The sequence below is a fragment of the Pinus tabuliformis genome, chromosome 7 (genome assembly GCF_031772625.1).
Source record: "Pinus tabuliformis cultivar Carrire ecotype Pingquan chromosome 7, CPIR1, whole genome shotgun sequence".
Lineage (NCBI taxonomy): Eukaryota > Viridiplantae > Streptophyta > Pinopsida > Pinales > Pinaceae > Pinus > Pinus tabuliformis.
Genome location: NC_142293.1, coordinates 493,607,508 through 493,631,824, shown reverse-complemented (window position 1 = coordinate 493,631,824; position 24,317 = coordinate 493,607,508). Strand labels below are relative to the sequence as shown.

Genomic DNA, 24,317 nt, shown 5'->3' with positions numbered 1-24,317 from the left:
GCTGGACTTCCATAGATTCAAAGGTGAACCGCACTTGGCTTCTTTCCTATCAATATTTCTTCGGGTGTTATATTATTAAGACTTTTATGAGGACTTCTATTTTGAATGTACATAGTTGTCATTGTTGCTTCTCTCCATAATAATTTTGGTAGGCCTTGATCAAGAAGCATTGTTTGAATGCCTTCTTCAATTGACCTATTCGGCCTCTCCATTTTGTTCGGGATAATAGGGAACAATGAGCTCCCTCTTAATCCCTACTTCTTTACAATATGCAATCAATTCCTTAGAAGTGTATTCCCCACCATTGTTGGACCTTAGAGTTTTTATCTTTCTTTCAGTTAGGGTATCCACTTCAAACCTAAACTCCTTGAACTTTTCAAATACTTCATCTTTTGTTTTGAGAAGGTAGAGCCATGAATTTCTAGGATGGTCATCAATGAATGTTACATAGTAGAGATGACCTCCAAGTGATTTGTCAGACATGGGCACACACACATCAGAATGGATGAGGTTTAATATCTCTTCAGACCTATTTCACTATTCGGAAATGGCTTTCTTGTGTGTCTTCCCAAAGAGCATCCCTTGCACACTCCTTCATGATCTAACTTCATATTGAGGATGCGATGAACCAATTGTCTAAGAGTAGGGATGAACTTATAATGTAGATGACCATACCTCTTATGCCATAGCTCAATGGGATTGATTTCCATGTGAACCAAAGCTTGAGGAGGTGGTGTAATAACTCTATAAAGACTTCCTTCACGAACTCCAATAACCCTATCTTTATCAATGCTAGAGTTTTTTACCCAAACCAATACTTTTCCATCAACAAAAGCAACTCTATCCCCTTTATCTTCTAAACAAGAAATAGAAAGAAAATTCTTTTTCAAACCTGGAACATATAGAATGTTGTTGAGGTGCAGCTTCGATCCATTTTCCAACTTCAACAATGTTGATCCTAGGCCTCTAACAGCATAGCTTTTGTTGCCACCCAATTCCATTGCATGAGAAGATGGCTCCTTTGATAGTGTATGGAGTTGTTTACTTTCCCCTGTCATGTGTTTTGACGCTTCACTATCAATGGTCCATGCATTGTTATCACTAAGAGAACCTGTAAGAGCAACCAAGAATCCTTGACTTTTGACTTTGTTGAATAAGTAGTGGAAGACCTTCTTGATCCAGCTTCCAATAGTGTTGATACCCATCTTCATGTAGTTTATCAAAGAGGAAGAATCCATACCAACAAACTAATCTTCAACTTTTCCTGACCTCAGCTCCAATACCATGTTGAGAAATCAATACAAGTATATTAGAGTTTGATTCTTCTTTCTTGAGAATTACTTGTGAGTTATATTGGCTTCTTTTACTTCTTTGTTATCTTATCTTTCATCAAGATATTACCATATTATGTGTATGAAGATCACAAAACAACACAAGATGTAGGCACTATGCCAGAGCAAAATCCCCTCGAGGGGAAAACCCAGTCAAAAATTCTCTTCCTTCAATAGTATTCTTTGAGACTCTTCAACCTAGACCAAGACCAAACCTTACCTCCACACCAAGTTAGCCTTCCAGATCTTCGACCCCTTTGCAACAGCACTACCACCCCGGCAACTTCGACTATGTAGCAACTTCCAGCATCAAGCAGCAACTAGCAGCACCAATACTTGAAAGACTTCGATCTCCCAAACTAGCGCACAAAACAAAGAGAAAGTAGCTCCAAAATTCTGATTTTCTTCTTCTCCTTAGACTTGACCCAACTTGCACTTCCTTTAGCTTCCTTTTACCCACTTCGCACTTCTCCAGCTTCCTTAGAGAAATCGAACTAGCTTGAGATGAGATGCTCGAAATGATTTCGACTTCCTTCTATTTATAGGCTCCAAATGAGGTCAAATTGGTGTCTTTAGGCCGACTTGGTGTGGAGGTTACATAAATTATATTTGACTCAATAGTAAACCTTTTTACATGATTCAAAAGCCCAAGAAGGGTGTCTTTAAATGTACAACGACTCTATAGACTCTAATCCTAGGAGTCCACAATGGGTACTTTGACTAATATAATGATGACCCAAGCATGAAACCCGTACTTTAATAAGTCATTGATACAATCATAAAAATTCTTTTCTTTATTCTTTTGACAAGTACATTTCATGAGGACTCAAATACAGTAATGAAGTTTGAACCTAGTTACATTTTCCAACAATTTGTACACTCACTCAAGCAAGTTCGATCTGCAATTCGAAGAAGAGAAAAAGGTGCGAAAAGGGCAAGAAGAGAAGGAGAAAACCTAAAGCGAAGGAGGAGAAACCCTGACGAAAGAAGAAGACCATTTTATTTTCTCTATCTCACACATATGAAGAGATTGAAGCTGCAGAAGGGCCGAAATTGCAGGGTTGCAGTAGGGCCGAAATTCTGAATTGAAGTTGGATTGAAGCAGTGTTGAATTTTTCGTTTGGTTCATCATCCTGGAAGTTTGACTTGGTGGAGGAGGAAGGTATTTTGGTCTGGTCTGTCTTGGATTGTTTCAGTTTTGATTTGAATCTGCTAATGGAAGAGTTTGACTAGTTTTAGCCCTAGCTAAGTGCCTATATCTAGTGTCATTGATCTTCATGTTTTGATTTGACGATTGCTTGATGAAAAGAAAATAAACGAACATAAAGAAAGTTAATAAGACTATAAGAATATCACAAGTAATTATCAACATAAGAGAATCTTTCTGCCTTTTTGATTTTCTAACATGGTATCAGAGCTAAGGTGAAGGAGGAAAGGAAAAGGCAGCTTGAAGATCTACTGAAAGGGTCAAAGGAAAGGATCATATAAGAAGAGGAAGGCCTACTATCTATATCAAGAAAAGAAGACATTGTAAATTCTATGACAACCTCAATGAAGACAGAAAATAAGCTAGAAGGAGCCTCCAACTATAGGGCATGGAAGAAGAGGATAGATCTCATCCTTGCTAAGCACAAAGTATTGGATTTTGTTCTAGGAAAAGTTGTGAAACCAACAGATGATGCAGGAAAGGAAAAGTACAGGGAAACAAACATCTTGGCCATGAATCTAATAGTAGATGGAGTAAAGGACAATCTAATCCCCTACATATCCAACATAGATATTGCTCAAGGGATGTATGAAGCTCTCTCCAAACTATTCACCATCAAGAACATTAGACAAATAGTCAGTCTCAAGAATGAACTAAGAACAATGAAGATGACAAAAGATGATACTGTTTCTTCATATTTTGTGAGGATCTCCCAAATAAGAGATGAACTACAAGCCATTGATGAAGTTATACCAGAAAAGGAACTTGTGATTGCTGCACTATTAGGTCTACCAAAATCATGGAGCTCTTTTGCATCAGGTATTAGTAGTTGGAAGGACACACCATCCTTTGAACAAATGTGGAATGCTTGTAGTCAAGAAGAAGCCCACATCTCATTAGCAAATAATAAGAAGGAAGAAGATGAGGACAACACCTCCAATGCATACTCTGTTAATCACAAGAAGAAGGGAGGATACAAGAAATTCAAAGGACCAAAGAAGAAGGTTGATCTATCAAAGATTGAATGCTACAATTGTCATAAGATGGGACATTACAAGAGTCAATGTCTTGAAAATCCAAGGAATAAAAAGAGAGAAAGAGAACATGCAAATGTTGTTGATGAAGCTCCACCAAAGAAGAACAAGACTGAAGAATCTAAAGTCAAAGACTTATTTTCTTAAGTCACTTAGGGATGTTATCCCTTGCATATCCTTCTACCTTAGGTTTTGTAATGTTTTCTTTTATGTTTTGATTTCTAGAATTCATAAATCTAATGTCTTGTTAGAAGTTCTTGAATTATTTTGATAAGTTGTAGGTATCCCTCAGAAAGATTGGATTAAGAGGGAGCCTTCACCATTTTACCAAAAGATAAGTATATTGTTCTTTGTTTCCTCTTTCATGTTTGATTTCCTCCATACACCTAGATTTATTTGTATTATGTAGTCATAATCCTTTCTTTGTATTTTCCTTGGTGTATAACTTGCAAGATTACACAAAAGTTATGGAAGAAAATTCAACGAAGGACTTATGTCATAAAAATAGGCTTGTTGCTAAAAAAACTCTACAAGGTTGGTTAAAGAACAAATCAAGGTATGTTTTGATTTAACTTGTTGCAGAAGAAGGTATGAATATTCTTCATTTTGAAATTTGCTTTATACTACTAACTCTCTTATGTCTAGGGTTTTGAATCATGAGGATTCTTGTTTGGGTGATTAATCGCTAGATTGAATCTACCCTTATCACCCTATCTCTTGTTGTTAGCTCATTTTGGTGAAACCCTCATCTTTAGGGTTCATAGTAAAACCCTAGTCTTTTGATGCTTAGGGAATGTTAATGATGAAACCCTAATCTTCTTAGGGTTTATCTCTTGTCAAAATCCTACTCTCTTAATGTTTAGGAATGTTATGATAAATCCCTAGCCTTTTAGGGTTTATTGTTAATGTCTAGAATCCCTAGTCTTTCTTAAGGTCTAATAAATTGGGGTTTTGACAAAACCCTTGTAATAGTCAATATAAAATCTTAGAAATGGATATTTGGGTATATATGCTTTCGTATAACTGAAACCCTAGCCTATTGTTATATATCTAATTTTGGAACTTGATGTTTGTATCTGGGGTTTACGATAAAACCCTAGTATGAGACTGATATAAGTCTCTAGGAAATAATAATGGAACCCTAGAAATAAAATGTTGATATGATAACTTGATTATTGTTATTCATGATTTAGTTTTTGAAATCTAGGGTTTGTAATAAAACCCTAACAGTTGATTTTCTAGGGCATGATAATGAAACTCTAGAAGTATAATGTTCTTGATTATTGATATGACTTAGTTTTGATGATGAAATCAAGGGTCTATAATCGAAACCCTAGTAAATGTTGCTACAAGAAAACTAATGGATAGATTTCTTGATCAATAAAACCTAACAAGGTTTAGGTCTTGAATGTCTAAACACTAATTTATTATGCTCTTATTATAATGACATGCTTCATGCTCTTGTACATATATATTTGTGTTTGGTTGCACTTGTTGAAAGTTTACAGGTACATAGTCTTCAAGATGATGAAGATTCTTACCTCATATTTGATGATGATGTTGAACATGATGGAAAGAGGGCACTGTGAGAACCTCGATGACATTAAAGTTCGATAGATGATCTTGTTTCCATGTGAAGGAAGATCTAAAATTCTCCAGTGAATTGTTGTTGCAAAAGGAAGAGCCTATAAGATAGTTGATGGACGTATCCTTGGATTAAGGAATGTGTATATTTCCCTAGCTGAGAGGAAGCTTGAAAAGAAATGTAGACTTGATGAAAAGGCCATGAGGATGTTTATAGCTGAAGCAATACTGATGGTTATTCGTGATTGATAAAGTTGTGAACAAGACTTGGATGTTTTTGGAAGAGTGTCAAGGTTGAGTTTGGTGTTGCTGGAAAAGTTGAAGAAGTAAAGCTTTTGACTAGATGTGTTTGATATGATGTTGACCTAAGCAGCATCAGCATATTTGAAAATCACTGAGGTTTGTGTTAACTTGTATATATATTTGAACGTTTGTTGCTAATTGGGATTGTGTTTGTGCAGAATCCAAATCTCTCCATAAGAAGGTTGAATGTTTGAGGCATGCTTGGATTGGTAGATATATCTGGTTTAGTTGATAAGGAGAGATGAAGCATCTTGAGGCAACAAGATGCTTGGGAGGACATATGGTCGGCCTGTGATGATGTCTAGATCCCGAAGTAGGGAGGATGTCATTGGTCTTAGAACTCTGACCTTGGATACGCACCTAGATCCCTAGGTTGGTGTTTAAAGCAGAAACCTGATGGTCGCTATAGAGGCTGAAGCTTGGAACACAACTTAGTCCCACCTAGTTAGATACCCTAGTCAGGGATCTAACCTGTAGCATTGTGTGTGTTGACTCTTCATAGAGCACATCATTTTGAGATCTTCCATGTACCTATGTATATATGTAATTATGAATACCTCCCTAGTTAAGAGGGAGTGTTGAAGAATGTAACTAGTGTCGGTCGTCATAATTGTATTTGAGTCATAATGTAATGTATTTGTCAAAAGAAAGAAAAAGAAATTTTATTTGACTTATTAAAGCATGGGTTTCATGCTTGGGTAAATGATTAATAGGTTAAAGCCTCCATTTTAGGCTTCTAGGGTTGATGGCTTGAGTCTTAGTCTTTGTCGTCATGTAACAAACCCTTCTTCTGCTTTATCTATCAAGAAAGAAATTTATTTTGTTGTAAATTAAGTCATTTAGGCCTCCTCCACCAAGTCAACCTCAAGTTCTACAAGTCAGCCTCAAACGGAAGCTAGAAACAACTATAAATAGGCAGCTACTCAAGCTCATTTGTACACTCACTCAAGCAAGTTCGATCCGTTATTCGAAGAAGAGAAAAAGGTGCGAAAAGGGCAAGAAGAGAATGAGAAAACCTAAAGCAAAGAAGGAGAAACCAAAGTAACTTCAAATCATCAAATTTCTTCCTATGCTATAGATGCATCAATTACAAGACCATGTTAAAAGAAAACTACTGTGGAAAGTGATGAAGTTGTTCTATCCTTGATGGCACAGCAAAATTGCTAGACAACATTTGTTATAGAAATCTTTGATGTAAGTTGAGGAATACCTTCTCAAAAAGGGTACTTTTGTCAATAATTGAAGAATATATATATATATATAATTCTGGAACTTGTTACTTTTGATGCTCGAGATTTGTGCAACAAGAAAGCTTCAAGATGTTTAAGACTTGAACCACCATATAGTCAAAGAGTCATTGTTGTCTATATCAAGTTAAGGTCACTTCCAAATCTAAAGGTCTGAATGAGTGTTATAAGGTTATGTCATTGTAATTCTTTAGCATATAATGAGGCCTATAATGAGAAGAAACTTTTGAAGATGATGAAGAACGAACCCTAAACACTTGTCTTGTTTGCAAGTGGTGAGCTAGAGTAATAGGGTTTTACAGGTCTAAAGCAAGCCTTTCGTCTAGGATATGTATAATAATTCCCCTACTTATAAAGGACTGCACTATATTGAGCTTTCAAGGAGATCACAAACAATCTCAAATTATTGTAATGATTGTTGTGATATGCTATCAAATAGGCCGCAATAGTTTACACTCTAAGGTTAGTAAGAGTTTAGTATAGGTCAAAGCTATTCTAGTCCTAACTGCTTCAACAAAACATATCTTATAACAATATTAACAGCAACTCAATGATCTTAGCAGGTCGGTTTTACTAGCTTTGTCAATCACTTATGTCTACAAATAATGCCACAGATACTTAGAACAGTTTTCGGTCCCCTTTGCGAATAACTTGTAGAGATCAGCCTTCATATATTGAAATTTGTAGCCCAAAGACTTGTCTGCATATACTAGCCGCAAGATTTACTCCATATGTTCAAAATCAAAGCCCTAAGAGACTTTTTTCCTGCAATTAACATGACAAATCCAAAATCCCAGAATAGATATGACGGATTCCTTAAATTTTGCTTGATGTCACAGGTCCACACTTCTTAAGAGAGGCAAAAATTTAGATGAACCCTGTTCTTTCTAGCCACAAGTGTAAGAAGCTTACTCAAAGAGAGAGGGTTGAAAAGGTGAGGTATTCCTCTTAAAAATCATGCCAAGAAATGCTCCTTTAAACAAACCCTTAATAATCCATAAGTCTTGATCTACCTTCGGTCTTCCTCCTATAAGAAGGATTTGCCCAAACGAATCCCTTACCCAAAACAAAATACAAAGAATTCCAAAAAACCTCATCTAATTTGTCTAATATTTTCTCATAGTCGAATTACATTTCAAAGCAAGATCACAAGATGTTCATTGTATTACATTTTATTTTATATATTTGGTGATGAATGAGCCTTCTTTTTATAGGCTAATGAGGAGCTTGTGAGGATGAGCCGTTGGAGGATCTTTAGGAGCTTAATCATCTTTGAAATGTTGACTTCCTAAAGATAAGGCCGCAAGTCTTCTTCTTGAAGTATATAATTTTTTAACACAAGACCCCTTATGGATGTATATAAAAATAATCTCGAAGGCTTTTAAGACTTACGATATCTTTGAAAAATTGATGAGAGCCCAACACCAATGATTAAAAAATATGTTGACCATTGGAGGATCTGCCACGTCACCATGCATGGGATTTTAGCCCATGAACTAGGGTCTTCAACTTCAAAAGCGAATATCTCTCAAACTGTGAGGAACTATGTGGCATGCCACATACCATCGGAAACATATTGACGAGGAGAATCAATGACAAGGATTTCCAAGGCAATTTCAGTGATTTGCTTCTTCAAAAACCTCTAACAAGTTCGAGGTATGATCATTGTCCAGCCAAACCCTAGAGATAGGGTTAGGGTTTCCAGCCATCCTTCAATGGAGCTTCCAACTTGATGTAATCTAGACAAATATAAGAGTGTTCATTAACTAACATTGACATCAATGACAACACCATTCAACACTCATCAACTCTTGTTTCACTGTATCACCATCATGCAAATTCACGTCCTCAGGTTCCTTTCTCAAGCACAACTCAGTGTGCCTTTGGTCCACCCTTTAACGAACTTCTAACTATCTTAGACTCGAACTAGAAATACACTCATCCTTTCCTTTTACATTAACTGCCACTTTCCTTTTGTACTGGAACTTGATAAACATTCACCTACGTACAGAACCAAAACTTCTAAATAAAAGGCTCATATCTCTGAACATCGTATCAGCATGGAAGTGATCTAGCTTGTCATCAATTTTCCTTAGTCTGCCTTGACTTTTGCTTCACAACTTCTCCAAGATTTGCTACTTCATTACTTCATCTAGAGTTGCTTGAAAACTTCATCATAGGTTGCTTCAAGACTGCTACAAGACAGATATAAAAGCACCAAGGTCTACTTCAAACTTCTACAAGTCTGACTTCAAAGCCTACTTCAAAAGTTGTTGCCACAGGGTCAAATGAATGCTTGTTAAAGGCTTAAACTCAACTTAAGATACTCCCTTCTCTTGTAGCTAGACTTGTTTCTCTTCTTTGTGTAACCTCGGCATTTTTCAACCTCAAGCCTGCAGCTTTTATGGTCCTATTACAAACCCTTATCGGAGATCAAAATAGCCCTAACTTGGGCTCAGAAACAATCCTCAAAATAACTCGGCTTTGTTGCATTAAGACCGCTGAAATATCCTATGACAAAGATCGAGACTAAGAACAATGCAAGGTTCGGGTCCAAATTTCGCTCTACAAAAGACCTCGGATGGGCCTTAGGAAGGTCGAAACAGAGCCTCAAAGGGATGCTGAAAATTCTCAAACTAGGCCTCAGGAAGGCCGAGAAACAAATCTCAGAAGTGACTGCCTTAGAGCCCCGAAAATTTCCCTCAGTGACATAAGAGCCTCAAACACTAGTGCAAAATGTGCTCAAACAAAAGGTCTTTGGTCAGCAAATAATCGCCACATAAAATATAGAAATAAAGTCAAATATCCTTCTTGAAACTCGACCTTCTCCAAATCTTTAATGTACCTCAGCCTCATACTGCTCCTAATTGATTTTACCTCAGATCCACTGAATCTTCTTACCACGCTCACAACTAAGTGTAATATATAGTGGTTGGGAGGGGGGCCTATATTGGAGCCAACCTTAACAAATTGTAAGATTTTCCCTTTTGAAAAGGCACGTCTTTTGCATGAGTTGACATAAAGGATTTTCTATTAGGCCAACCTCTGAGGGGAGACTTTTTGCCTTTCAAAAAATTAATCTTTTTGTCTTCAAAAAATATTTCATTTGCTAGAGCCGACAAGTTTTTTCACTATTGATATTATTATTTTTAATTTGAAATGGCACAGTCATGATCTTAGTGAAGCGGACTTTTATCCAAAGAATAAACCTTCCTGAGAAAGCCACATTGAACTTGGTGGACCATAATTTTCTTGAAAGAAAGCCAAACTTATCGAACCAATATTGCCTTGGTTCTTAAATCAACAGGATTGAAATTTGACCTAGGGACATACCCATTCACATGGGGCACCATTTCATGCATTGGGGCACAAACTTCAAATCAAGATATCTTTGCAATCATGAAGATCCACATGCGTGCCACCTATCAAACGAAATGGCATGACGAGGGCAACATAACTAGAGTGGTCTTGTATCCAAATTCATTGTCCTTTGCACACATCTCATCAAACAAGTGCAAGAGCATCTTAGGGTTTCTTCATCTTTGTCAATGGACCATTCACCCTTTGACATCAATGACAACTTCTTCCAACATCACTAAGGTAGGACATCACCTTTGCATGGATGGCTCATCTTTTGGATCTCCAACACCTTGGGAATTTGAGGAATCTAACACATGGGTTTTATCCAACTGAATTCTAAAATAACTTTTGAAGTAAAGTTTGCCTCTGCATGCCAAGTTTTTCAGGTTGTTTTGCCACCTTTTGACTGCTATTTCTGAATAATGGCTTCATATTTTGCCAAAAATTTTACAAGATATGTCATCTATACATTATTCTGAGCAATTTGACACCTTGTTGACTTTTTGACCTCAGGACCCCATACATTGGGAAATGTGCACTGCCATGGGAAACATGAAATGCTAGGAACTATGAGACTGCCATGTTGAAAACTATATGATGAATACCACTCCAAAGCCAAGGATGCATACAAACTCTATGACACATGAACATGTGACAAGACATAGGTGCACAAGGTATGGGATGGCTAGCCCTACAACTATGATCACCCCTACAGAATCAAAGGCTCCCTCAAACCATGAGTCCCAGCGATATCAACTCTTAAATCCTCCTACCCTATCCAAGACAAAAGGAGATAGGATAATAGGCCTAGGATATCCTAATACATAACCTCACATGGCATACAACGCTATCATCATTTGGATTTACAATCGCGTTATCAAAATGAGAAAAAAAGACCCTATGTACCCCTGTTGAAATGAGGGGTAACAGTGCCACAGCATATACCACAGGACAGCTAACCACCTTTGCTCAATCCATGTTGATAGTGACTTCTAAAATATGAAACTAGCATAAAACTTCCCTATTAGAGATTTACATAACATTTCCAACACCTGACTCATAGTTACATATTCACCCAAAACTAGCTTAGGTTTTGACTTCACCAGTTTTATACGCTTCCTTACTTTTTTCCTTGCAGTCACCACCAGCCTATTACCAGTATTTATGTCTCCTTTCAGAACCTTATCATCTGCCTCTAATGCCACTTCCCTCTATGGTATACATTTCTTCAAAACTCCTGATTCAATGAATCTTTCGAGTCAGATGTCAGTGCCACTATGCCCCCTCTCACTTGTTGGCTTTTATCACCATAAACCATCTCCTCTGTCACAGTTAAAAACTCAGATAACTCTGCCCCTCCATTTTCTGCAATACCATTTATTTTCAAACCCTAGAATCCTTGGGAGGGTAACATGTCATATCAAATTCCTTTATTGAAGTCACTTTTGATTCCTCGACTATCCCTCTCTCAATGCCACCATTGCTCCTTGAAAAATCCCCCAGACCTTCGTTTGCCAAAGTCTTTCTGTGGTGGTTCATCCCTATGCCACTTGCTTTAGTACTTAGACTTTGTGAATCATCAGGTTTACCTCCATTAGAGAATATTTGTAAGCTTTTGCTTGGATCTAACAAAGAGTCTACCCCATCCACTTACAGCATTATGCTATCCAAAACCCTGAATTGCCATGAATCCCCTTCTCTTGCTCCATTGTTCAGCCTTTGAAAACATATACTTTGTTGAACCTAATGGCGTCTCTTATCACATTTTTTCCAGTAGTGAATATTTCTGCATTTCATTGTTGCCAAATTCAACCTTGAACATGAACCAGGTGACTTAGTATGCAAGTATGGATCACGGAAACCCACAAAGCATCCACAAATGCCAGAAAAGGAATTGTAGTTATTTAAAGATCTCTGGGTACCTTTTGTAAGGAAAATAATTGCTCTATAGCTAAATCTGTCCAATGCCACAAGCGTGTAGTAACAAAGCTGCTGAGTGTCCAACAAGATATGGTCATGCAGATTTTTTTTTCCCCAGGGTCATGTCATTAAATAACAAAAGTAAATTAAGTATTCCATTATAGAACACTTGATTTGGATTTGCTTGGCCAAGGGACCTTCATATGGCGGAGAAACACTTTTAGCACAAAGGCCACTGGATACCACAAAATTTATAAGTTAAATCATCTTCTGCTCACTGTAACTGTTTTGCTAACTATTCACGGTCACTTATAGATATGAAAAACACTTGCAATAAATTGAAAATAGAAATATTTACGTCAAAATTGACACAGAGGAAGAAAAGCTACCCTCAGTTTGGAAGCTTAACAAAGAATGATGAAAAATATATCTGCAATCACAATGTCAAGTTCCTTAGATGGAAACGGCCACATTACAAAAGCTAATAATATTTCACGCATCAAATGAGGTTTGTGCGAGATCCAGTTTTCCTGTGTTCTCGATTCACATACAATATAACAGTTCAACAATTCAAAGAAACTAACAACTTTTGAATCTAATTCAAAGGTACAGCAACCAGAAGTATCACTTCAAAAAGATTAGCTTACCTTAGGATAATATGCAGGCCCAGATGGTAGCTTGGAAACAATCCAATTCTTTACATCCTCTACTCCATGTCCATACTTGGCACTTATGGGTAGAATATGACCTGCTCCACCAAATTTTTCATACCACTACAAACACAGTATAAGTGTAATGTAGCAATAACTGTGTTTCTGGAATCCAAAATGAGAAGAGTCTATGTATAAACACAGATTGCATCTGCCACCTTAAGACTTAAAATGTTCCCATTTTCAGATATAAGCCTACAAAATTACTCATTATGTGAAATAAATCATGATATCTATGCCACCATCAATGTTTACCTCCATTCTCTTTGCGATTTCACCAGGCTTGATAAGGTCCTTTTTGTTTAATATCAGCAACGTCGGTGGTTTCTCCTTGAGATCTTCTCCATCTTCTTCAAACAGGTCATTTACCTGAATTTCAAACACTAGAATCAACGAAAAAATAGATATACAGTTTCTTTTCAATTTTCTAATGAATATAGTCAAAGCGTACCTTTTCTGGCATCTTGCAAACATCAACTACTATCAAAACACAATCTGCATTGCCAGTTGCAGAATGCACATTCTTCATCATCATGGCATCTAATTTGTGCATTTCTTTTTTAATCACACCAGGTGTGTCATATAGAACCATCTGCAAATTTGCAAACCGACAAAAATCAGTCCAACAAATTATATTCCCCACCTGACTCAAATTTGCATATTTATACTTGGAACATAAACATAAATTTGAGGATACTCGCGATGTCGTTTAAATCATATATCTGAGCTCATTAAAAGTTTACAAATTTGTGAGTCTTTACAAAAATAAAAGTTAATGCAATGACTAAATTTGGCCCTGGCCTTTTTTCACTCCTGAGAAATTTGTAAGACTCACGAGTGTTTCCAATAGTTTCTGAAAATAAGTTTCAAATCCAATGAAATAAATAATGCAATGACCATATTTACCACTAGATTTCTTTCAAACACCAAATTCCCTCAACATTTGACAAGCTAAACAAAATTTGTAAGCTAAGAAATGACCGAGACTAAAAAAGGTTACTGTACCATACAGGGTACTTTTTAATATTTATAATATACCACAGATTTGGATTTTACCAAGGTTTGATATCATTGATGCATAGAATTTTTAATTGAAAATTTGAAATACTAAATTTTCGAAAGGCATTTTTTAACTTTAATCAGAACTCCAATCAACCAAGGTTTAACCAATTGAAAATTAAACGGTCTTGCTATTATTAGCCAACCAATAACTAGCTTAACAACATAGAGGTGTCTACTTATTAAACTCTATCATTATGATTAAGGAAGATACCAAATATTTCTAATTTTATCTGGTAGTTGCATTGTATGAGAGGAAAGCAATTAAAAAAATCACTTCTAATTATTAAGAAACAAGTTTTGAACGGTGAAATAGGAGTCTGAAGAATGAAAAAAAACTAGATCATCACAATCATCAGAAACCTCTAGTTTAATAATAAGCAAAATTTATATGTGTGTAAGCCTCTTAAAAGGATCTTTCAGAAATCACAACAATAATGTCAATGTAAGATTCCACCTTGACAAACTTCTGATTTTTCTTTAAAAAATTCTGAGTTTGTATAAGTTCTTCTGTGAGACCTTTCTTTGAACAGTTTGTGTGAAAACTGCTGTAGGTGTTTTCTTAATAATTTTGACTTCAGAAAATATATATAGTGGACAAATAACATCCAAATGAGGCCTCTAAAGAGTCAAATATGATATCTTCATTACTCAGAAAATTACTCACAGTCGTTATACATAATTTTGGCCATATTATTATCACAATACCACAGTAAAAAGATGTAGGATTCCCTCCTGTATATTCTCTTAATTTCCAATAAATTTCTGAGTCTGTGTGAAGGTTACAGTGATCCCTTTTGCAAATCAGTTTGATATCTGTTGGCTGTAGGTGCACAATGTTCCACTATATTTCCAGTTAAATGATAACAAAACCAGACAATTGAGCTCAACTGGTTATATATACCATTCACAATTATTCAACAAGGAATACACTACTATTAAACACCAGGTGATGAGGAATTGAACATCTTTCATCAAGAAGAATAAGCCAGAATTGTGACAGCCATTAACTCATTCATATACAGGCATATAAATAACTGATATAATGCATAGAACTTAAGTTTGGAGCCCGGAATGTGTTCTGGCAACAGATCTGCAAACAATAGTTCACTTGGCATGGATATCAGCTCCTTGGTAGTGAAACAGTCAATAGGAACGGATGCATACACAATTATTGAACCTTTGGAACAATGCTCCAACACTTGTATAGGATATACGTTGCCCAGAAATTGATACACAGGTTCACACTGTACCCAGGTCTTTGAATCAGCACCAAGCCATTCAAATATGTCCCTGAGTTAATACGCATACCCTCCAGTAAAGCTACAGCAGCAAATAAAGGTGAGGAAATGGCTTTCGAACTCCTCAATATGATTTTCAGAACTCGTGGGCCCACACAGCAATAGAATGCAGCCTCTTTAGGGATTAGTTTGTGCCCAGATATGAAATATGACCTGCCTGACACAGTACTTCACCCTTGCAACCCATACACTACAGCCATTGAGTGATACGCAGCCCAGATAGAAGGGAGACTCAGTTAGTGGTGAAGTGTGCTCTCAGCCGTGACTGTAAATTAGAACTGTTCCTCCCAAAAGGTGAATCGAACCACCAGCACCTTAAAATATCCTTCACGCTGTGAGCAGCACCTTAAAAAAACAAACTCGACCTCTGCTTGGCTAAGGGACTCGATTTCCAAGGCTCAGATTTGAGCTTGTGTGCTCAGACTTTCATGAAGTTCTTCTACCTGCCAAAACGATATAGAAATACCAACTAAGCTCCTAAAATCAACTGATAAAACTTGGGTACCTCAATATTTCTTGCAAATCTTGTTCTCCACTGAAGCGCAGTGGTGAAATCTGAGTGATTTCACTCACAAATCCCAAACTAGGGTGTCTCATTGCAACACCGAAGTCTGCTATGGCAGATAGGGTTCCAAACCCTCAGCTTCTCCTTCAAACTCTCTCCAAGAGCTCTTTCTCCAAACTCACACATAATGCATGAATGAGGAGAGTCTCCTCATTTTCCTTATTTAATGAGTTTAGGGTTGTCTTTTCACCTTCACCTTCCCCTTTTTTCTTTTTTTTTTGTTTTTTTATAACTCACTTACCTTTTCCCTCCAATTAAATATTTAAAAGCACTTTTCCTTTCTTTATTTAATAAAGTGACTTTTATAAACTAATTAAAGTCACTTTTAATGCTGGAAAATGCTTAATTTGCCTCTATGGTCACATTGGCCACCCAAAGCCCCTTTTTATCATTCTGCCCTGTAGATATTTTCACCCCAATTCCAACGAGCTATTACACTAAGGTGTTTCTCCAAGTAATCAGCCTGAAACAACACCTTAAGCATAAATAATTAAAATATGCTTGTTATTAACGCCATTTTATGAAAATCGTCGGAATGCAACAGAACCAAGAACAAACCATGCGGAATTGATCTCAATGTTGAAATATGGAAAGCGATCCCAGTCAGAGTCATAAAACTCCTCTAAAACCCTCTGGGCCCACCAATGGAGTAATCCTGCTCCTATGACCAGGCTGACACAAGCTCTGGAAAACCCTCCTAACCACCTCACCTAGTAATCCAAAATTTGGGGACATTACAGTCTCCCCTCCCCAAAATTGCTTACCCTCAAGCAATGCCATCGCATGTTGCCGCTCCACAAGTTGATCCAAATGAATACCAAGGTCCCAAACCATCCTACTCATTATGAAGCATCTCTTGCTCCACTCACTCACCAAAAAGGAATAGACACTAGAGGCCCTCTGCATACTGCCAATAAGTAGAGCGTCTTGATAATGTGAAAGTCCAACCAACTCCTTAAGCAGCTGCTCTACCAAAAAACCAAACTCATTCACCTCACGAGTGAACTCGTGAAAGTACCTTCCAAAACCTACTAAAAAGGATCCTCGCCCACAGGGACTAACCACTACCACCTCTGATACCCCCAATGAGTCACTTTGAAGTGAAACGCCCTCTACTAAATTGAAGTCCAATGGAAGCTCCGAGTGATCTTCCCTTGTAAAGACCAACTCACCCATAATGGTTGTTGAGTTGTCAAGTATTGTAATGCCAAGGTCCCATGCTAATCCCAAAGTAAACTACCATGTTGTCGTCGTGCCACTCTAATCATAACTAATTGTTGCAGCAAAGCACTGCTAGTTGTTGGCACCCATCCGTGCCCTATCACTGATCCCTGTATGCAACCAATAGATGGACACCATGTATCAAGAATCAATCTAGTGCACGCTAAACTGCCCTACTCCTGCCTAATCACACATCGGACTATGTTATCCTATCTCTTGATGATGTACTCAATTATTCCCTGGAGCCCACATGCCTTCCTGTAAAAGAGGCCTACCATCCACTGTGCCCCATGCACATACAATGCCTCGAAATGTCCTACCGAAGGAGTGTCATGCAACTCTCTCCTAATCATCTCCCTAAGTGTGTAGTAAGGGGCGGGACATATGTTGCCTCTGCAATGGGTCACACCATCCCTAATCATGTATCTATCAACTCGCGCTCCTACCATATGCCTCAACTAGGAAGTCATTATCCTGTCCATGATGCATTGTGTCTCACCCAACTGTCTCAGGTGACCCCCGTGTGTCCTATTATATGTGATGAGAGTATCAAAGAGAAACAACAGAAGCGTTTGCAATAGTATGCTGGACTGGAAAGTGACCGATACATGGGTCAATCCCAAAGGCGAGATCAAGAACCCATATGGATAACCATGGGTAGTCCTGTGAGTATCCTGCTCTCTGACTCTAATCAGGTGATGCTCCAATTGAAGATCAAACTTCGAGGCATGAAATGATCCTTGATGCTCATCCATCCACTCATTGATCCCAGTTAAGCCAGGCCCATTGGTATGCCTGATGTCCTAATCAATCTGTCTCCCCAGAAGTAATGCTCTGAGATCTTGTTGTGCATCGCCATACACCACTGCATTAAACCATGCATCATCGTACTCCTCTACAAACCCCTGCACACTATGGCATATCCCTATACCCCACTAGCTATCCCCACCCGCTACTAACGCACCTTGTACCGTTCAGTGTCTCGCATGCGCCAATGTATCTGCCATCCTACTAGTGGACCAACCATGATGTAAGTCGTATCTCCTCCGTCCTGGTAGACTTGAGTGGCATGACTCCTCACATGTTAATGGGGATGTCAATGTTGTGCAAATCCTCGGTGGCTCATGTGGCCAATACATCACTGGAAGAACATCATTCCCATATACCACTCTATTTGGTGGCATACAAATGCCATTCCATCTGAATAACTCCTGTCGGGGCATGTTGACCACCCTGCAACCGCATGCATGAACGATGTGCCAAGGCATCTCCCGAAGTATACACACCCCTACATCAAACCAACTCGCCGGTAGTGTTGACCATAACTCTGATGGAAGTGTGAAGGAACATGAATGCTTGATCATTGGGCCAATCACCCTGTCAACATGATAGTCATCCTTCATACCTGGTAAATGATTGAAAACCCCACCTGGATCCCAATGCCAACTAGGGTTTCCAGTATCCACTCCACTCATGTAAACTGAACCTAGATCCCAGATGGATGTATCCTCATCTGAAATATATCTATATCTACATCTCATGGGTGTATAATCAGAAACCTCTGGAACATGCCTCTTTGCAAGTGTCAGTCAACCTGCGTCAATTCAACTCCATACAAAATTGGTCAACCTGCAACTCTGAATGCTTGAAGGGCCATCTGAGTGCTCTTCAAGGACTCCTGGGAAATTTCAAGCTCATAAGTAAGCCTGTCGACTTCCTCATCTTTCCCTACTAGTGCATCATGATATATCTCAGTAAGCATGAGTAGGTGATCTCTATCTGAAAGGAGGTATCATCTCTACCAATGCCTTCCTGAGAGTCTAAAAATCTGCAAGTGAATGCTCTCCTCCTAAGTTGTCATGTGCCACTGCACTTCTCCAACAATAATCTATCACCAATACCAGTGCATCATCGTATTGCCTCGTGGCTGCCCTAATCTTGTTTGTGTCCATCTTTAATTGGCTTTCCAGGTTATAGGCATAAGTAGACTTGTGAGCAACATTTACCTCATCAACTGATGGGACTGAGTTTGCACCGTCAACCCCTTGCCTGTTATCATCTTTGCACACCTTTTGGGAATCATCAACTGTTGTGGCCTCATGATTTTCTTTGTACTCGTCATCTAACTCAACAATCTCACTAAGTAATGACAAGCATTCTGTAGCAATTTTTTATTGCCTTTCTTCCCAAACTCTCATTCCACCCTATTGGGGCGAACCTGTAATAGCTTCACTTTCAACCGGTGTGACTTTTCTCAATTCGTCCTAGAAAGTTTGTTTATGGTTTTCATCTTCAATCCTTGTTTCCTGGTACTTAACTACCTTTTCATCTTTCGATTTGCTATTTCTTTTCCTATTTACTGCATTTGATTACACCCATGCTTCCATGTCCTCTATCACCTTTGCAAAGGTTTTGTTATAATTTCTAAATTGTTTGGCAAATAATTCTTCTTGACTTAGAAGCAATGTTCCCTTGTTATAAGCTGCCCTTTGAACCCAACAACTGTATCTTGACACCTTCAAAATAAAGTCCCCGAACTTGACTTTTCAAAGATAACCCACAGCTGAGCCAAGATCAATGCTCTAATACCACTGTAAGATTATGCCTTGACAAACTTCTGATTTTTCTTTAAAAAATTCTGAGTTTGTATAAGTTCTCTGTGAGACCTTTCTTCGAACAATTTGTGTGAACAGTAACACTACTGTAGGTGTTATCTTTTTAATTTTCACTTCAAAAAATATATATAATGGACAAATAACATCCAAATGAGGCCTCTAAAGAGTCAAATATGATATCTTCATTACTCAGAAAATTAATCACAGCCGTTATACATAATTTTGGCCATATTATTATCACAATACCACAGTAAAAAGATGTAGGATTCCCTACTGTATATTCTCTTAATTTCCAATAAATTTCTGAGTCTCTGTGAAGGTTACAGTGATCCCTTTTGCACATTAGTTTGTTATCTGTTGGCTGTAGGTGCACAATGTTCCACTATATTTCCAGTTAAATGATAACAAAACCAGACAATTGAGCACAACTGGTTATATATACCATTCACAATTATTCAACAAGGAATACACTACTATTAAACACCATGTGACGAGGAATTGAACATCTTTCATCAAGGAGAAGAAGTGCAACAGCCATTAACTCATTCATATACAGGCATATAAATAACTGATATAATGCATAGAACTTAAGTTTGGAACCTGGAATGTGCTCTGGCAGCAGATCTGGAAACAATAGTTCACTTGGTGTGGATATCAGCTCCTTAGCAGTGAAACAGTCAATAGGAACGGATGCATACACAATCATCAGACCTTTGGAATAATGCTCCAACACTTGTATAGGATATACGTTGCCCAGAAATTGATACACAGGTTCACACTGTACCCAGGTCTTTGTATCAGCACCAAGCCATTCAAATATGTCACTGAGGTAATACACATACCCTCCACTAAAGCTACAGAAGCAAATAATGGTGAGGAAATGGCTTTCGAACTCCTCAATATATTTTCAAAACTCGTGGGCCCACACAGCAATAGAATGCAGCCTCTTTGGGGATTAGTTTGTGCCCAAATATGAAATACGACCTGCCTGAGACAGTACTTCACCCTTGCAAACCATACACTACAGCCATTGAGTGATACACAGCAGTGAAGTGTGCTCTCAGCCATGACTGTAAATTAGAATGAATCGAACCACCAACACCTTAAAATATCCTTCATGCTGTGAGCAGCACCTTAAAAAAAACAAACTTGACCTCTGCTTGGCTAAGGGACTCAATTTCCAAGGCTCAGATTTGAACTTGCGTGTTCAGACTTTCATGAAGTTCTTCTACCTGCCAAAACGATATAGAAATACCAACTAAGCTCCTAAAATCAATTGATAAAACTTGGATACTTCAATATTTATTGCAAATCTTGGTCTCCACTGAAACGCAGTGTTAAAATCTGAGTGATTTCACTCATAAATCCCAAACTAAGGTGTCTTGTTGCAACACCGAAGTCTACTATGGCAGTTAGGGTTCCAAACCCTTAGCTTCTCCTTCAAACTCTCTCCAAGAGTTCTTTCTCCAAACTCACACACAATGCACGAATGAGGACAGTCTCCTCATTTTCCTTATTCAATGAGTTTAGAGTTGTCTTTTAACCTTCACCTTCCTCTTTTTTTCTTTTCTTTTTGTCTTTTTATAACTCACTTACCTTTTCTGTCCAATTAAATATTTAAATGTTGATTTTTAATGTACCTTGGACAAGTGGTTTCTCATGGGTTAGTCTCTACCTAGGGAAAAGTGTCCAAAATAATTATTTTGCTAAGTGTGACTTTATAAAGTGAAAGTGACTTTATAAGTGGTAAAGTCAATGTTAAACTATAAAGTGAAAAGCGACTTTAGACATAAAGTACAATGTGGGTACTTTATTTAATGGGTGAGTTAAAAAATAAAAAGTGAGAATTAAATGCACATTTATTCTCATCCCTTGATCTAAATGAATTTGAGCCATTAGATCTTAGGGTTGCCCAAAAGTCATTTAGGGAAACAAAAGGGGGAAAAGAAAAGAGAGATTGCATTCATTCTTCATGAGCAGATTGGAGAAAGGAGGTTGAGCACTGGAGAAAAGTTATGAAAGATAAATTTGTTGCAGCACGCTGAAGGAGTGATTTCTGAGCAAAGCTGGGCATGGAAATCAAGGCATAGAAGACAGCAGAAGGTACAATACGAACAACATTTAATGTTGAGTTGCACGCCATTCGAGAGAAGTTTTTGAAAAATCCGTACAGTCTGTACAGTGGTACGGAATCCATACAATACAGTCTGTACAGTACATATTTTCAGCTTCAAGTGGGCATGGAAATCGAGGCATAGTGGGCACGGTTTTCAAGGAATTTTGGGCTGAAGAGATAAGTTGTATTTTGTTGTTTTGTGTATTTTTCTTAAACTTGAAAGATAAATAAATTTGAAGAGCTCTCTAACAGGTTTTCCCCGGAAAAGATTGAAAGGGTTTTGCCTGGGTCTAAGTTGACCAAAAATCTGTGTATTTTTATGTGTGTTGTTGGTCTGTTTATGTCCATATTTATTTTCAGCATGTGTTGACAGTCCCATGTTTTTTAATCTGAAAATTTCATTTACACAATTCTATATGCTGAATGTATGTTTATGGGAAAGGGCATTTAACTAAATGGGAGTGATAAGGTGAAATTAAAACCAGGTTGGGATTGCAGGAAACTTTTTAGTCATCAAATTTCAACATTAAAAACACTTTTCCTTTCTTTATTTAATAAAGTGACTTTTATAAACTAATTAAAGTTACTTTTAATGTTGGAAAATGCTTAATTTGTCTCTATGGTCACACTGGCAACGCAAAGCCCCTTTTTATCATTCTGCAATGTAGATCTCTTCATCCTGATTCCAATGAGCTATTACCCTAAAGTGTTTCTCCAAGTAATTAGCCTGACACAACACCTTAAACATAAATAATTAAAATATGTCTATTATTAACGCCATTTTAAGAAAATCGTCGAAATGCAACAGAACCAAGAGCACACTGTGCGGAATTGATCTCGATGATGAAATATGGAAATTAATGCCATTCGAACCCATAAAACTCCTCTAAAACCCTCTGGGCCCACCAATGGAGTAATCCTACTCCTATGACCAGGCTGACACAAGCTCTGGAAAACCCTCCTAACCACCTCGTCTAGTAATCCAAATTCGGGGACATTATAGTCAACTAGTACTTTTAATAACTTATATCATCTTCCAACACTTCTAAGGACTTACTACTATCCAGAAGGTATTATAATGGCAAAAAAATGATGTGTGTTATTTTAGAAGGTATTTTCAGTCTGTTTATATTCAGATAAGAAAACAGCACACAACATCAAGAAGTAGCTTCTATACAATTACAATCTAGAAGTCGCAATCTTCAATAATAAGTTAATGAATCCTGTAATTTTGCAAAAATTGTAATTCATATACAGGAAACAGTAACTGAAGATTACATTTCATTCATTTGGTATAACTGAAATTACGTTCATTATTTTATACAAAGAAAATAAGTCTCCTGTGTCAGTTAAGTGCATTTATTATCAAGTATATAATTTTATCCTACCCTAGCAAAAGTAGAAGAAAAATAAGGTCTTGATTTCCTTCTTAACATTTCTATACTCTTTTGCAAATGTAAAGCGTTTCTAATTTGAGTCACCCCTATTCGGTAACAAATTAGAGATTGGCCTGATTTTGCTTAGTCATTTAATAATTCCTAATATTCTTTAAATCTTATGAGTTTGTTCAGTAAATCTTCAAGTGGAAGATATCTTTAAGACTTGGCAATTTATTTGGGCATGTCTTTGTTGATTTTTGGTAGCATCGAATGTGCTCTAACCATAAAAATTGGTGGAGAGGCTAAAGCACATGAGATCTCCAAGACCTAGAAATCGTTTGGGGAAATTCCACCCGGATGGAGAGATATTAAAATAATTAATATTTTTAATGTGACCCTAAGTCTAAACTTAGGAAAATTAACATATTAATGGGTATTAATATAAAACTGGGTGAGAATGTTCTAAATGACATGGATCAAGCCAAATCTAATCTTAGTTGTTGATTAGGGACTTAATCTCAGCCGTTGAAGACTCAACAGGAAAAGTATAAGAGAAGGCTTGAGAGTCAGTTAGAGATACACCAAGAATTGATCAGTCAGTTCGATTTTCTTGAGCGGGTTTTTGCTAAGAGAATCGAGCTAGTGATATGTTGCAGCGAGAGGTAGTTCGGCACGAGGCCGAGAATACATAACAGAGAGGCAGATATAGTGCCAGACAGACAGCACAGAGCCTAGAGAGGTTGATGCAGAGGCAGTTGGGAGCTACACAGAGGCTGAAGAGGCCAGCGTGGGTAACTCAGAGGGTCTCAGAGCTGATGCAGAGAACCAACGGGCTGACGCAAAGGCTTCAATAGCTGCACAAAGGCTAGCAGAGCTGACGCAGGGCCAAGAGGCAGCGCCGGAAGATTTTCATGGGGCAGACTGGGGGTTGGTGAGCCGGGAAGGGTGATGCAGTCCCTGCAGAGTGACGCAGAGCAGCAGAGAAGCTTGGAGCAGCTTTCGTTGTCCAACTAAGGAGCTGCAATTGTTGTTGTGGGATCGTTCATCCGGTCACTGATCAGCCGGAATATCTGTCTCCGAGGAGAGGTACCACTGTCGAGGGCATTCTCTGTTGGGTGAGCCATTTTTGGCACCTTAGTTGTATTCAGAAACTGCATAATAATAAAACCCTAATATTTGTTGCACTGGTTTTCCCGCATTGGGTTTTTCCGGGAACGATTGTCCAAAAATAACGGTGTCCCTCGTGTGTTTGTCTCAGTTATTTCAGTTGTTTATTTGTATATGAGTTAAGGCTGCATTTGTGCTTATTTTCAATATTTATATTTATAAATAATTTGTTAATAAAAGAAACAAGTAGGAGAAAAC

General features: G+C 37.7%; 1 protein-coding gene across 2 annotated transcripts in view; it reads right to left on the bottom strand.

Moving 5' to 3' along the window:
• Positions 1-24,317, bottom strand: part of LOC149248190 (GTPase ERA1, chloroplastic-like) — a 218,037-nt gene that overhangs the window by 168,395 nt on the left and 25,325 nt on the right. For both annotated transcript variants that reach the window (XR_016266655.1, XM_089458366.1), the window contains exons 3-5: positions 13,148-13,288; positions 12,952-13,065; positions 12,634-12,759 (exon numbers count right to left, since the gene is read on the bottom strand). Coding sequence is in view for 1 of the 2 variants with exons in the window: in XM_089458366.1 (XP_089314492.1) it covers positions 12,634-12,759; positions 12,952-13,065; positions 13,148-13,288 (381 nt within the window). In the remaining variant the exon portion in view is untranslated. The remainder of the gene's footprint in view (positions 1-12,633; positions 12,760-12,951; positions 13,066-13,147; positions 13,289-24,317) is intronic.